At 44.9% G+C, this 13517-nt stretch overlaps 1 protein-coding gene across 10 annotated transcripts in view; it reads left to right on the plus strand.

The window, feature by feature from the left end:
• Positions 1-10165, plus strand: part of Unc79 (unc-79 homolog, NALCN channel complex subunit) — a 272072-nt gene extending 261907 nt beyond the window's left edge. For all 10 annotated transcript variants that reach the window (XM_063241428.1, XM_063241425.1, XM_063241421.1 and 7 more), the window contains 2 exons: positions 3909-3950; positions 5553-10165. In XM_063241428.1, coding sequence (XP_063097498.1) covers positions 3909-3950; positions 5553-5753 — 243 coding nt within the window. In that variant the 3' untranslated portion in view covers positions 5754-10165. The remainder of the gene's footprint in view (positions 1-3908; positions 3951-5552) is intronic.
• The last annotated feature ends 3352 nt before the right edge of the window (positions 10166-13517 follow it).

A 13517-nucleotide genomic window follows, 5' to 3' on the forward strand; every position in this document is an offset into this window, starting at 1 on the left:
TAAAGGAGAAAAAGGTTATCTTGGCTCACAGTTTCAGAGGATTCAGTCCATGGGAGGAAGAAATATCTCAAGGAAGAAACATCATGGCAGAAGGGCATGGCAAAAGAGTGCTACTCCACCCATTACAGCTAGGAAGCAGAGAGTAGGGAAGAGCCAAAGAGAGACAGGAAGGCATGGGGAAATAAGAATACATTCACAGGTTCTGCCCCAGGTGACCCACCTCCTCCAACCATGCCCTACCTCCTGACAGCACATTCAGTTGTGAACTAGTTAGTTCATGATCCATTCACCTTCTAAAAGTTCTGCTTCTGATCACATGAGTTTAGGGGACATATTATACCCAAACCATTATAGCTTTGTTAGATATGATTTGTGCATAATTAATAGGGTTAATTCTTCTGTTCTAGAACTACTATACACTACTAGCCTATGAGTACGCTCCTTACTTTATGAGTTATAATTTTTCTACCCTGATTTGTAAGAACACAAACACTTCTTGATCCAATGTGGCTGGTTTTCCTTCTAATCTCTCTGTCTCTCTGTCTCTCCTGTCTCTCTGTCTCTGTCTCTGTCTCTCTGTCTCTGTCTCTCTCTCTGTCTCTGTCTCTGTCTCTGTCTCTGTGTGTGTGTGTGTCTTTTTCTCTTGCCTTCATTGTTGGGTAGTTTCCTTTTCTATGGCCACTGGTCAGCATTCAGCAGATGATTCAAGGTGAATCCTTTAGGGGCTGTGGCATACTCTCTGTGCAGCTCTCCTATGGTTAGTCCTCTGCCCTGCACACTCTGGTCTGGCCTCCCTGGATCCCCAGTGACATCTCAGCTCAGAAATCTTACTGGGCTGCACCTCGGTTTCTTTTCCCTGTGGAGCTTCCCAGAAGCTGTCTGCAAGCAGTACACCTGGATTATTGTAGGGCTCACCTTGTTGTTTCTCCCCACAGTGACCCCTGTCCTGGATTGCCCATTGCCCAGTATCTAAAAATCATTAAGCAGTTTGGAATTTTAGTTGTTGCACACATGAGAGAATCTGGTCTTTGCCACTGAGTCTTTCCTGAAAGGGAACATTTTACCACCAGTTTTAATTTTGGGAGCTGGAATAAGAAGTGAGATGAACATAGTCCAACCAAACATCAAAATTTTCATTTATTGTAGCATAAAACAAGATGAGAGGGAAAGTATCACTTTGACTGTAATGAAATAAACACATTTTTAAAAATGTAGTTCATCTTTCTGGATATTGTTTCTAGAGAAAGATAAAAATATCTGACCAACTTTATTATAACATAGAGCCCAAAGTACATTACATCGAATTCTTACTGTCAGTTTTGTAAGAACCACTAGCAAAAGGGAGCTAAAATGAATGATTTTCAGTAATACAATTAGCATTCCTGAAACAGGATGATATTGGGTCATGTAGTACTATCAGTAATGATGAACTTTAACTGGATGCCTTCACTCATGTTATTTGTTAATCACAAACCCTAAGGTCCTTTTCAAATGTATTTTAGAATCATGTGATCACATGTTGTATTCATGAAGACAAAATATAAATTCTTCTAGATCCAACATCACTATTCCCAGTATCTTACCTTATACAGTAAGCCCCCAACTTACTAAGGGGTTCCGTTCCAGGAGAACTTTCAGAAATTAGGTTCTTCTGCAGATCCAACAAAGTGAGTCTTATATACCTTTGATACAAATATACAGTGAAAAGCATAAAAAACAAACCCAAACACACACACAAATACTGTCCTCTACTGCACTGTACAGTAAGCACACAGCAGCACAACTGCGACAATGTCTGCAGTCTTGTGAGTTACTTCTGTGATTTGTTTGCATCTACTGATGTTCCTAGTGCAACAACTTTTGTAATCCCACAGTTTTTAAAATGAGAATTGGGAGTGGGGTTAGAGTTTTGGTTCAGTGACATCTTCCGGCACACACTGCACTCCATGTATAAACACAATCCTTATGTTAGAGACTGTTAGCTGGCTGCAGTGTGACCACTGTTTCTGAAGACTGAGGAATCAACATCAGGGGAAGTCAAATTAGCAAATTGTATATATCCAAGAAATATTCAAACAGCAGTCAAATTAGCCTTGGAAACAAAAACAAAGGCTAAAATGTAGTTTATCACATCCGTAAATTTATTTTTAAGGAAATGTTTGATGCATTCAATAAGACTAGCAGTTTATGACTATGTCCATGAATTCTGAGGTCATTTATTCCCTCTTTCCATTATATCAGAGTCTGTGATTTGTTTCATTCATCAGTGGCCTCCAATTTGCCTAGGATAGAAATCTCAGTCTTTTTGACTTTTTTCCTTTTTGGAGTAGCAAATTCATCCTCTTAAATCATCACAGGTTTTACCCATGGGTAGAATCCCTCTCCATGCCCTGAAATTGGTCCTGGTCGGTCTTACCTGGGCTCTTTTTTTTTTTTTTTTCTATGTCCTTCCTCACTCCAAGGACTTTCTGAGTCACAGTCTGCTCATGGCCCCTCTTTGGAACTCATATTGAATTTGGAATAAACTCCAGGTTGTTAACAGGGCATCCAGGGCTCCTGTGAGCTGATGAGGAGTGGCCCAGCCTCTGAACTGTTTTGTCATAACTCTCTCCCAAGCACTTTACCCAGTGGCATCATATGACACCCACCCTCTTCTCCCTGCACATGGCCACCTCGTGTTTTCTCTTTGCTATCTCGAATGCCTTGTAAGACCCACTCTTGGGTTCCCTATCACAAGTATCTCAGGCTGGGATTTATTCTCCTACAGTCTAGGAAACTAGATGGCTGATCTCAAAGTATGAGCAGGACTGGTCCCTCCTGAAGGCTAAGGGGGAATCTTTTCCGCCCTTCTTTCCCAGGCACTGGTGAACCTTGGGCATTTTGTGGCTTATAGATCTCTGCCTTCATTTCCATGTGGTATTCTTCTTTTATATGTGCATATGTTTGTGCCTCTATCCAAACTCCCCTTTTTATAAGGACCCTATCTGTGTTAGATTAGGTCCCTACCCTTTTCCAGTATAACCCCATGTAAATTAACTTCTTCAACATTGCCATTTCCCAGGGAAGTCTAATCCTAGGCATCTCATCCTAGGTTAGGATACAATGTAGGTAGTGCATAGACACCTTTCAGTCCGTAACAACCCTTTCTCTCTGTGGGAGTAGAAGATTGAATAGAACAGTGGATGAAATGATGTGATGCCTAGGTCAAAGGTCCAAGTACCAAAATGAAGAAACAATGACATGCAACCAAGAAACCAAAGCAGAGAGAAGGGAGCTGCTAATGGAGCTACTCAGGTGGAAGCTGCCCCAATCCCTGAGGAAGGGCCACACTCATGGAACTGCAGAGAGACAAGTCACTCCTGCCGGACCTGCTGCTTATAGTGTATGGACACCCACACTCTGCAGAGGCCTGGCTCCTTCTTCTTGTGTTTCTGCTTCCAAAGCACAGCCAGGCAGCCCCAAGTGTTGTCTTTGTCACTGAAGCATTCCAAACTGCTGCCCAGTGACAATTTCTGAATGACTACAGCCAAATGCAGTAGCTTTTCCATTCAGAGACTCAGTTCTAAAGATTCCATGGAGGAAATTCTATTTTAATAAAATGAAAACTTAATTAAATAAATATGCATTTAATGTCCTATGCTTGGTAGTTTTCAAGACACAGTAAGTCATTTACGCTAAAGTGTATATTTCAGGCACTCATGGGGAGCTTATTAACCTCCAAATGCCACCATCTCAGCAGGGTTTGGCCTGAGAAAGACACTTTGCTGATAACAGTTAGCTCCACCTCAGGGATCCACATCCTTGCATGGCATTAAAGAGATTCAGTGAGGCCTGTGTTCTCTTGCAGTAATGAAAAGTGGGGGAAACAGTAGACAATAATAACGAGGCTTCTGTCTTTCTCCATACAGCTGATACCTATGTGGTTGCCAATGATTCAGTCAAATATCAAGGTAAGTTCCCCACCCCCCCCGGGCTTGTCGGAAGCTTTGTTTCCTCCAGAGAGCATCAGGAAGTGCATGGAGATTATTGATGCTTCATTTACTGTGGAGAATGAGGAATTCAACCTGGCCTTAGTCTAAGAGGGTTGATAATGCAAGAGACCCTGTAAGCCAAATAAAAGATCTATAAGAAGGTGACAGACAAACTCTGTCCCATGGTCACTATCAGTGGGAATGCAAATAGGCATACCCAGCTCTGAGCAAGGGTTAGACTACAGATTAAAATCCAGATTCTAAAGCTGTCTTGCTTCTGGAAGAATCTCAAGGAATCTGGTCCCAAGCATACCCAGTGATGTTTTCTTACTGCTAAGATTAAATTTCTGTGATGCAAATTCTATTAAAAAAGGATACATATTGAATGAGTGACAGACTGAGCTAGAGGGTACTTACTCCTTCATTTCACATGCAAGAAGATTCAGAATCCAAAGAAGGAGTAATTCGGGCAGAGTCCCAGCACCCGAGGAAGGCCCTGACCAAAGGTATTTCCCAATCCCAGGCCTCATACTTGATGACAAGCAAAGATAATTATTGGGGCTGCATCCAAGTCTTTCCACCTGAGGCACTGGGAGTGGAGGGGAAGGGAGAGACCAGAAACTTGCTGGATTCCTTCTGTGAGTTGGGGAGTGATGCTGGTGGAAGCCAAAAGGTGTGGACTGAAGACAGCCAGACACTGAGACAGCAAGGCAGCTGTCAGCAGTGCAGGCTGCTTTGGTGTCCTGCTTAGGGCTCTAGGCCTGTGTGTGGCCACTGGTGGGGCAGGGGTCCCGACCTTGCTCGTCTCAGTGCTGTTTTCACTGTGAAAGTGAGTCCCTCCTATTCCCACCTGGAAGCATTCCAAATTGCTTACTCCACCGTCTCTCCACTTTATGGCAATCCACTGCAGTTTTACATGGCAGAGTGCAAAGAAGAGCAAACAGAGCTTGATAACAAACTAAGACAAAGAAGAAAAGCTTTCAGCCTATCTTCTTCATGTCACTTGCTATGAGGACAGGGATATTGTAATAATATTGAACGTAGGAAGCACCCACTATAGCCACGTTCTTTTCTAAACACACTATTAACTCCAGCTGCATTTATAGAACCCCCTGAAGAAGTAGGAGCATCTCTGTTTTACTCAGAGGAAACCCTAACACAGGCTGGTTGACCTCATTCACAGATGGCCTGCTGAAAAGCTAGAATTTGAACCTGGGGCCTGACAGCACAGCCAGGACACTTCTCCTGTATGCCAGATTCAAATGCTGAGTTACTGCTGGGTGCAAGTGTATTTGTCAGCCAAGAACCTGACGTGTTGGCTACACACATAGCAATGAGTCAGTACAGACGAGCCTGTCGTTATTCAGATGGGGTTGGGCCGGGGTGACCCCTAGAAACAAGACAGGCCCATGTTCCCTGGCCTGGGTGCTGCCAGACTTGAGCGTTTGCCCTGCGCAGACCGCACAGCCCTTGAACCAGGCCAAGTGCTGCTTTCAGATACAAGCCCCACTGACATTCCCTAGGCTGCCCTGAGCTCTGCGAGGAAGTTTCTAAACCAAACCATCTACCCTTTCTTAACAGCACTTATCGGCAGGCCTCCAGCTTCGCCTCCAGGCCATTCAGAACAACGTGAACCACCACAGCCTAAGGACGCTGCCCGGCTCGGGCCAGAGCAGTGCTGGCCTGGCAGCCCTTCGCAAGTGGCTGCAGTGCACCCAGTTCAAAATGGCCCAGGTGGAGATCCAGTCCTCAGAAGCAGCCTCGCAATTTTATCCTCTATGAGTGGACTCCTCGGCTCTCAGTGTCAACACTCTGGTTTAGCAATAATGGGTTTAAAAACAAAACAATTTGATCCAAGCAAGTTGGGGAACATATTGGTACTGTACATTCTCTTTCTAGTTTAGTAAAAGATGTGCAAAGGCCGGAGAGGGCCACAAATGAAGCTTTCTTGCTACACATATTTCTGATGACTCCTTGGGCTATCTGATTAAGTGTTTCCTTACATTATTTTTTAAAAACCAAATCATTTTTCTTTAACTAACTTCTATTTTTTTTAAGAAAAAAAAAATAGACTGGTGGGTACTCACAGAAAAGTTGTATAAGTCCCCCTGTTGCTATTTTTGATGATAGAGAATAAATAGGGTTTTTGAAACCTTTGTAGTGTTTTTTCTTAAAATTCACTCTTGGCAATGCAATAAAAAAACCTGTCACATAAGCCAGTGACACCTGACTGAAGCTTTTTGTCATTCTCCTGCGAAAAGTGGCAGCTTGCAAGGAACATTACAAAGTGCACTTAGAAATTAGGTGGTTAAACTGTGCCAACTGTTTTGTTTTATATCATTTTCCAAAACTGTCCAGTGAGTTTTATTACTTTCAGACTAGTTTTTCAACTTATTAGTTCCAGGCTGTACTTTGTTTTAAGCTTTATGATAACCCCTTTAGTTTTGTGAATAATAAATTTTCATCTTTTGTTAATACTTGTACACAATTCAGTTTACAACTGTAGACTGCATACTGGACCAGAAGAGTCCCTGCACTGGCACAGAACTGCACATGGAGTTGTGTTTCATAAAGTGGAATTTTACTAGTGTCAGAGCACCAAGATTTACCCACACTGATACCTAGCATTTGACCGTGCTTTCCAAATGACACCTTCTTTGTCCCTGTAATGCACTGACTACAAGGAGGCTTACTACACATTTAAGCTGTATACTGACATGCTATTAAATGCATTTTTTATTATCTTTGTGAGCCTAGGGTTTTTTAAAATCAGCTTATAGAGGTAGAATTTAGTTCTTGACAACCATTTCTTCTGAAATTTTATAACTTCTAACTCCCTTTAAACTGCAGTTAGTAAGAGGAAAAGGCTTTCTTTGGGGTCCTTTGGTGAGAAATACAAGATTTATTGAAGTCCATTTTCTCAAAAGGACTTTGAGGTCATGAGATGATTTTTTTTCCATGTTGCTTATTAAGAGCTGTCCCTTTTCTTCCAGGAGGTTTAATAGATTCATGTTTCTCAGGGGAAAGAAGTCCTAGATGTTTAAGTGTCCCACATGAATTCTATCTAGTAAGACAGGGTGGCAGATCTTCACTCTTCTGAAAATGTCAGGCCCTGCAGTAGAGTGCTGGACGAGCTTCCTTTGTGTTTTACCAGCGCGCTCTTCCGAAGGCGTCCTCCGGCCAGAGCTCTCCTCTGCCCCCGTCATGCTTGGCTGAGCTTCTGTGAACATTTTGTCTTGTGTTACACTAAGTGGTGTCTATGTTTACCTCACTAGAAAATAGTGATGGCTTTGAGGATTGCGTCCCTAGCATTTGGAACACAGTGTGTGTTTAATTAATATCTATTGGATTGAGTGGATTCAGTGAAGTAACAGATCTTTCTTGAGCTACGCAGTGAATCAGCAAGGACTGAATTGTGACACTGTCTTTTGTGCAAGATTCCTAGAAAAAGCATAGAACTAGACCCTGTCTGCTTTCACCGGCAGAGGTTTTGTTGACTTCTCCATCTGGGTTTAGCTATGGACTTGGCTCTTGACTACTCCTGTACTTGCACTGGCCCGGGAAGCCTGGGTCTTGGTGGCGTCATCATATTAGACAAGATCCAAATTTATTCCCAACTATTTCTCTAGCCCCATCTGCTTTGTCCAGTTCTTTCAACAGACTTTTGTCTCAACTTCTGTTTGTAATGGCATCTTCCTTGAGGGCTAGAGATCAACCCTTAACTCAAAACTCTTGTCTGAGTTCCTTTAATGCTTTCTGATGTCTGGACATATTTCCTCTACCCTAGTCTCCACCAGGATCCTTAGTCTCACGCAGGCACATCTGTCTTCTGGTCCTTGAGATGTGTAATACATTTGCCTGCCAACCAGACCCCAGTGCTCTCCCTGCTCCGTACTGCCATTTACTGATAGAGACCAGTGGGTGTCCCCCACCTTCACTTACTACAGATTCCCAAAGTCCTCATTTTCTGTTGTTACCCTATGTCAGCTCTCTAGCAGCTGGGCTCAGCCACTTAGAAAACAGAACCCAGGAAGAGAGGGGAATTAATGCAGTGAACAGGATTGGCTCGAACAGGTAGGAGAAATTGTCTTTCACCTAGGTCAAGGGCCAGCAAACTGTATTTCCACGAGACAAGTGCAGCCCACTTTCTGTAGTTTTATTGGGAGCAGCCACATCCACCATGTACATACTGTCTGTGGCTGCTTTTATGCTTCAGGGGAAGAGTGATTCAGGAATCCTGAAATATTTACCCTCAGCCAAGGTGAAGGCCACCTAAGGGCACTTAGCTAGAACCCTTGCACAGATAGACACACACATATACATACACACACACGTCAGTGGTCCAGGAACTTCATTACTAGTTTTTCCTCATCTGTAAAATGGGGACAACAGCACTTTCTACCTCATAGGGTTGTTGAAAGAATGCAAAAAAAAAAAAAAAGGTAATGAAAAATGCAAAAAATGGGGAGGAGGGGTTAGATTTAGGGCAGTACCTGGTAATGGTAATGGTATACACTCAGCTATGTTTTTATTCTTGTGTTAAAGCCTAGAGAGAAAGCCATTGTCCAAGGTCACATAGCTTGTAAGGGGCAGACACAGAACTAGCCTCTAGGCTCTCTGACCTCCAAGGCCTGTGCTCCAGACACCTCTCATGTTAACTGCTGTTACCTACACACAACTCCAGGTGACAGCTGTGACAACAAGATGAGGGCAGTGAGATACCAGGTGTCGCCAGAACTGATTATTGGTTTGGAGAAAGATCAAAGCATTGACTCAGTTTCACTTCCCTCATGGAATCTTGACCAGTTTCAGCATGTGAACAGAGCATTCTGAGATTTCCCAGAGTGGCACAAATCTACAAATACATAGGGTCCAGTCCCCTGGCTTCTCACAAAGGGCATGCCTCTTACTAGTTGGGTGACCTTGGACAAGTTATTAAACCTCTCTGGATGTCTGTTTTTCCTTATCTGTAAAATGGAGCTACCTATCCATCTCTCTGGGGATGATGGAAGGCTCAAGCAGGCAGAGGACTCTGTGGGATACCGGGATCCACGGACTTCTGGGAAGACTGGTGCTACCTTATGAAGGCCACACAAGGGGACAGCTCACAGCTGCAAGCTTATTTGGTTTTTCTTTCAATCAGTGCTTCAGAATTAAGACCTACAAGATTTATTGGAGCCAAAACATGGTCATTAGCCAAGAATCTCCAGTGTCCACTGTAGGCCATCTCTTTGCGAGTGTTCCATTCTGCCAGACACTAGGATGTCTCCAGCAAATCTCTTCTCTGGAGTTTCACTCAGTGAGGCCAAGTGGATGCAGCAACCTTATCTTCATTTCCAAGTGACAGCAGACCAAACAAGATTGAACTGGATCAGAGATGATGAGTTATCCACCAAAGCTGTCTCATGAGCTGGGATTTAGAACTAATTGGACACTACAGATCATTTATTATACCTCTTTAATCATGTTAATTTGCAAATGTGTATTTTGGATAAACTGGATATTTTGACAATAATGGCAGGTTAACAAGAACGGAGTGGTTGAACTCAGTGGAGTGGTACCTAACCATGATTTTATGAAAGTGGGACCCTGTGGGAGATGGCCAAGGTGTTATTAGTAAGAAGCTGGCCAGTTCTTTCAGTGCTAGCAGCCAGAGGTGAACTTCTTAAGGGAATTCAAGAGAAAACACAACAGCCACTGTACACTGAGCATCTGCTAGCCCCAAGTTCTTTACGTATATTACCCTCACTTAATATTGACTTCTCCCAGCGTGAGACAGGTGTTTTTATCTTCCCAGTTTTGCAGGTGGGTCAGCAGAGGCCCAGAGGTTAAGTGCCTTATCCGAGGCCATGCAGCTGGCAGTAGTGGCACTGGACTGCAAGGCAGAGCCTCGCTCAATACCTGTTCTTCTCTCTTTCCTCTTGTTGGTTCCTGGCTCTTTTGGCTAAAGTGTGCCGGGAGCATGGGGTAGAGAAATCTGAGGGCTTTTCCGAGGCAGCTTGATTGTATTGGCAACTCTGTTTATCAATTATCTGTAATCAACTTTGATTAAACCAGAGTTACTTCACCTGCAAAGGTGTTCTCCCCTCTACTTTGGGAATGAATTCATTTATGTGAAAAATTACAAATCGCAAATCCAGTTCAGTTTTCGCCTTCATAGTTTTATGTGAAAGAATAAACCTGTGTGAATTGAAGATTGTGATGGTGAACTCTATTGGATTTGGGATCTATTAAGAGTTCACTCAGCCCTGAAGAGGTTTGCTTTCATGTATGAACCTAGCTCCTGTTGATGAGGGTTTATTACATGTCATGTATTTTCACTGTGCAGTGTCGTTCAGTATTCACAGTAGTGTAAGGTAGCATTCTGATTATCAACCCCATATTACAGATGAGGAAACTGAGGCACAGAGAGATGAAATATTTGCCAGAGTCATTCAGGCAGAGATAGAGTAAAGTTTGAATGTGGATAAGTCTTCTCCAAACTCTAAATTCTACTTATTATATAAACCGGTAATTAAATGCTTGATAAAGTCTTTTGCTACTCATCTGACCAACAAGGTAACTTAGAATCATTTAGAACAGTTCACTGGCAACCTCCTGCCTGACTGGCCACATTATACTTTGTTTGGTGAGCTTGAATTTATAATTTCTTCTTTGAATGTGATCCCTGCTATGGAACACATGGCCCCCGTTTGATTTAGTTCTGGCCAGTGGCCTGGCCTCTGAAGCAGAAGAGCCAGTCTCAGAGCCTCCCGACAGAAACCCTGTGGCATCCGGGCCAGTTCACAGAGCTGGAACCTTCCCTCCTGCTGCTGCTGGCCCTGTAGACTGTGAGTTTGCTACATGGTATAAACTGACCTCCCACTTCTAAGCGGTAGGATTTATCCAGGGTTGCTTGGGGCCTTCTTAGCCCCACATGGCCCCTTTTTCCCTCGAATCACTCCTATGCCCCACCTATCACTGGCCCTGCCTCTGCACGTGGCTACTGGGTTATCATCATCATCATCATCATCATCATCATCATCATCATCATCATCATCCTGGGTTGGCTGGAAAGCTGAGATTAGGTGAGTCTCCAGAGTAAGCCCCTGTAACTTCAGCCAGTAGGCCAGTCAGGATACTGGCATGTGCCAGGATTCAGTTCTTTTAGAAAGAAAAAGAAAGAGTTAACTTTTTAATTATGCAGCCCAGACAGGCCCTTGCAGGGTAGTGGAGAAGGGAGCCTCCCGGGGCTGCCTGGCAGACACCCTGATTTCTGCTTCCTGAAGTGGCCACTTAAAAAAGAAAGGAATCAGCAAGTAATCAAGCATGCAGGACAGAAGCACTCTTCAGGTGAGGACACTGCCCGGGGTGGGGGTGGAGGAGAATGTGGAGGGGCTGGGGAGACAGCAGGGTGTGGGCAGCTTCCGCTTCAGAGAGGGCACTTGAGCAGGTTTTGTAGCCAAGCCCATAGAGATGGGGTTCTGGGCTTTCGGGCAGCCTTGCTCTCTGATTAATATCACTGAGTGTCAGTTTCATTGACCGCAAATGCAGGTGACATTTCCTTGTCCTGTAATGAGCACAGGAAGGAATGCCCGACGACGGGTTTAGCACCAGTAAGAACAGGGTGAGCCTTCTTGGAACCCCGCTTGCCCTGCGTGTCTGGCTTTGCTGTGAGTGCCTGGCATCCCGGCAGCCATTTAGCTCAAACTGTGATGCCATGTGACAGCTGGTGTTTTGCTGAAATGAAATCACAGCTTGCCATGGGTTTTGGCTCCTGTTCTTTTCAGGGTGTGTTCTCATGCTGCTGAGCTTCGTGTGGTGACTCAAGGCTCCCCCACGCTTCTGAGACTGAATGAGCAACTGGGAAATCCTCCTCCATGTGGCACGTTCTGTCAGTGGTTGGGCTTCACATGGTGTGAGCACATCATTGTGTCTGTGATGGGGATGATATTCTGAAAATAATAAACAGTATGTTTTATTCTTCTCCAGGAAATCACATGCCCTGGCAGGAAGAGGCTGGGAAAATTCTGGTCAAGCAGGATGAGGGAGCAGAGAGCCCACTTACTCCAGAGCCTGTGGATTGTTGGCAAAAGAAAAGGGAGAGTGTAGGGTAAGCATGGGAGGCCAGGCGGGCATGACGGAACCTTCCCTGTTCTGGACATTTGCAAGCGCCCAGGTAAAAATGTACCTAGGAGGCCGGAAGCACTGGTGTCACGTAACCCTCCAGAAGTGTCCGCAGCCTTGTGCAGAGCCTGGAAGTCCCCAAGGGTCTGGTGCTGAGAGAACAGGAAGTTGGGCAGAGGCCGCAGTTAGAGGACTAGACGGCCACAGCTGGACATTTGCAGTGGGAGTAGTGTGGGTTAGCCAGTGACACTAAACGGCCGAAAAGGCAGTCACCTATCCAAGAAACAGCCCATGCCAGCCCTTCTGCAGCAGAGACCTGAGAGGACCCCAAAGACTCCGTGTGGCTGAGACCAGCTCCCCCATGCCAGAAACTACAGATATACATTGGGTATTTGTAGGTGCTTCCTAGAAGGCAGCAGGTCCAGGGAAGACACGGGAAGACAGAGCATGTGTCCACAGGAAATGCAATCACCCAAAGGACGCCCGAGAAGTGAGAAGAGGAAAAACACCATCAACCTGAAAGTTCAGTTTTTCTGCCCACACCCTCCCACCCAGTTGCACACACCCAAGGAGGTGGGCACTGCCAATTGTTATATGAAATAAAATATTGTATTCCTTATTGTATTAAATTTGTAACCCACTATTGGTTAATTAATTCAATAAATACTTGTGCCAGGTACATTTGCAGATTTGGTAACGACTGCCACTAAAAGCTGTAGAAAGTCTGTTCCCATGCACCTTGTATCCTAACAGGAAGAGAAAGGCAGCAAGCCTTTCTCAGACCAACAGTTACTCTTAGCATGAGATGGGCTGTGTTGAGCACAAACCAACGTGATAGAATAGGGACGATGAGGGATCGTCAGGGAAGGCTGCAAGGTGGTGACGGGAAAGGACAGCTGGGACTGGGGATCCCTGAGGGGAAGGGCCTTGCCGAAAGCCACATCCGAAGTGATCTGTCAGATCTGAGAATCCCTAATGTACTTCCTGGGGTCCAAGAAGGCTGCATCTCCTGCCTGCCTCCCAAGGCCTGGGAGGACAGCAGAGCAGAGATCTGGCTGGAGTGGGCCTTTGATTTCTGAGGGCCCGTCTCAGTTGGAAGACCTGGGAACTTGTAGCCACACAGAGCTAGGACTGAGCCACAGCTCTGCACTTGGACTTCTGCGGCCCTTGGTAATCTCTGAACATCTTCAGACCTTGGTCTACTCTCTGTAAAATAGGGAGTATTCTCCTGCCTCCTAGGCTCTGGAGAGGGGTCAAACAGTAAGGAAGGCTGGCCCTTGGGGATCCCTTCATCTCCACATTGCTGCCACCCTCTCTGGGCACAGTACAAATCCACTGCCATCCCAACCTGCTCCTGTTTCCCTCTGTATCCCCAGGATACTACCTGGGTCCCCAGTGGATACCTAGGGTAGAGGTGAACAAAGGGTCTCAGAAGACAAT

Source organism: Cavia porcellus, unplaced genomic scaffold (genome assembly GCF_034190915.1).
Source record: "Cavia porcellus strain 051 isolate PalLab524CR breed Dunkin Hartley unplaced genomic scaffold, mCavPor4.1 scaffold_31, whole genome shotgun sequence".
NCBI lineage: Eukaryota > Metazoa > Chordata > Mammalia > Rodentia > Caviidae > Cavia > Cavia porcellus.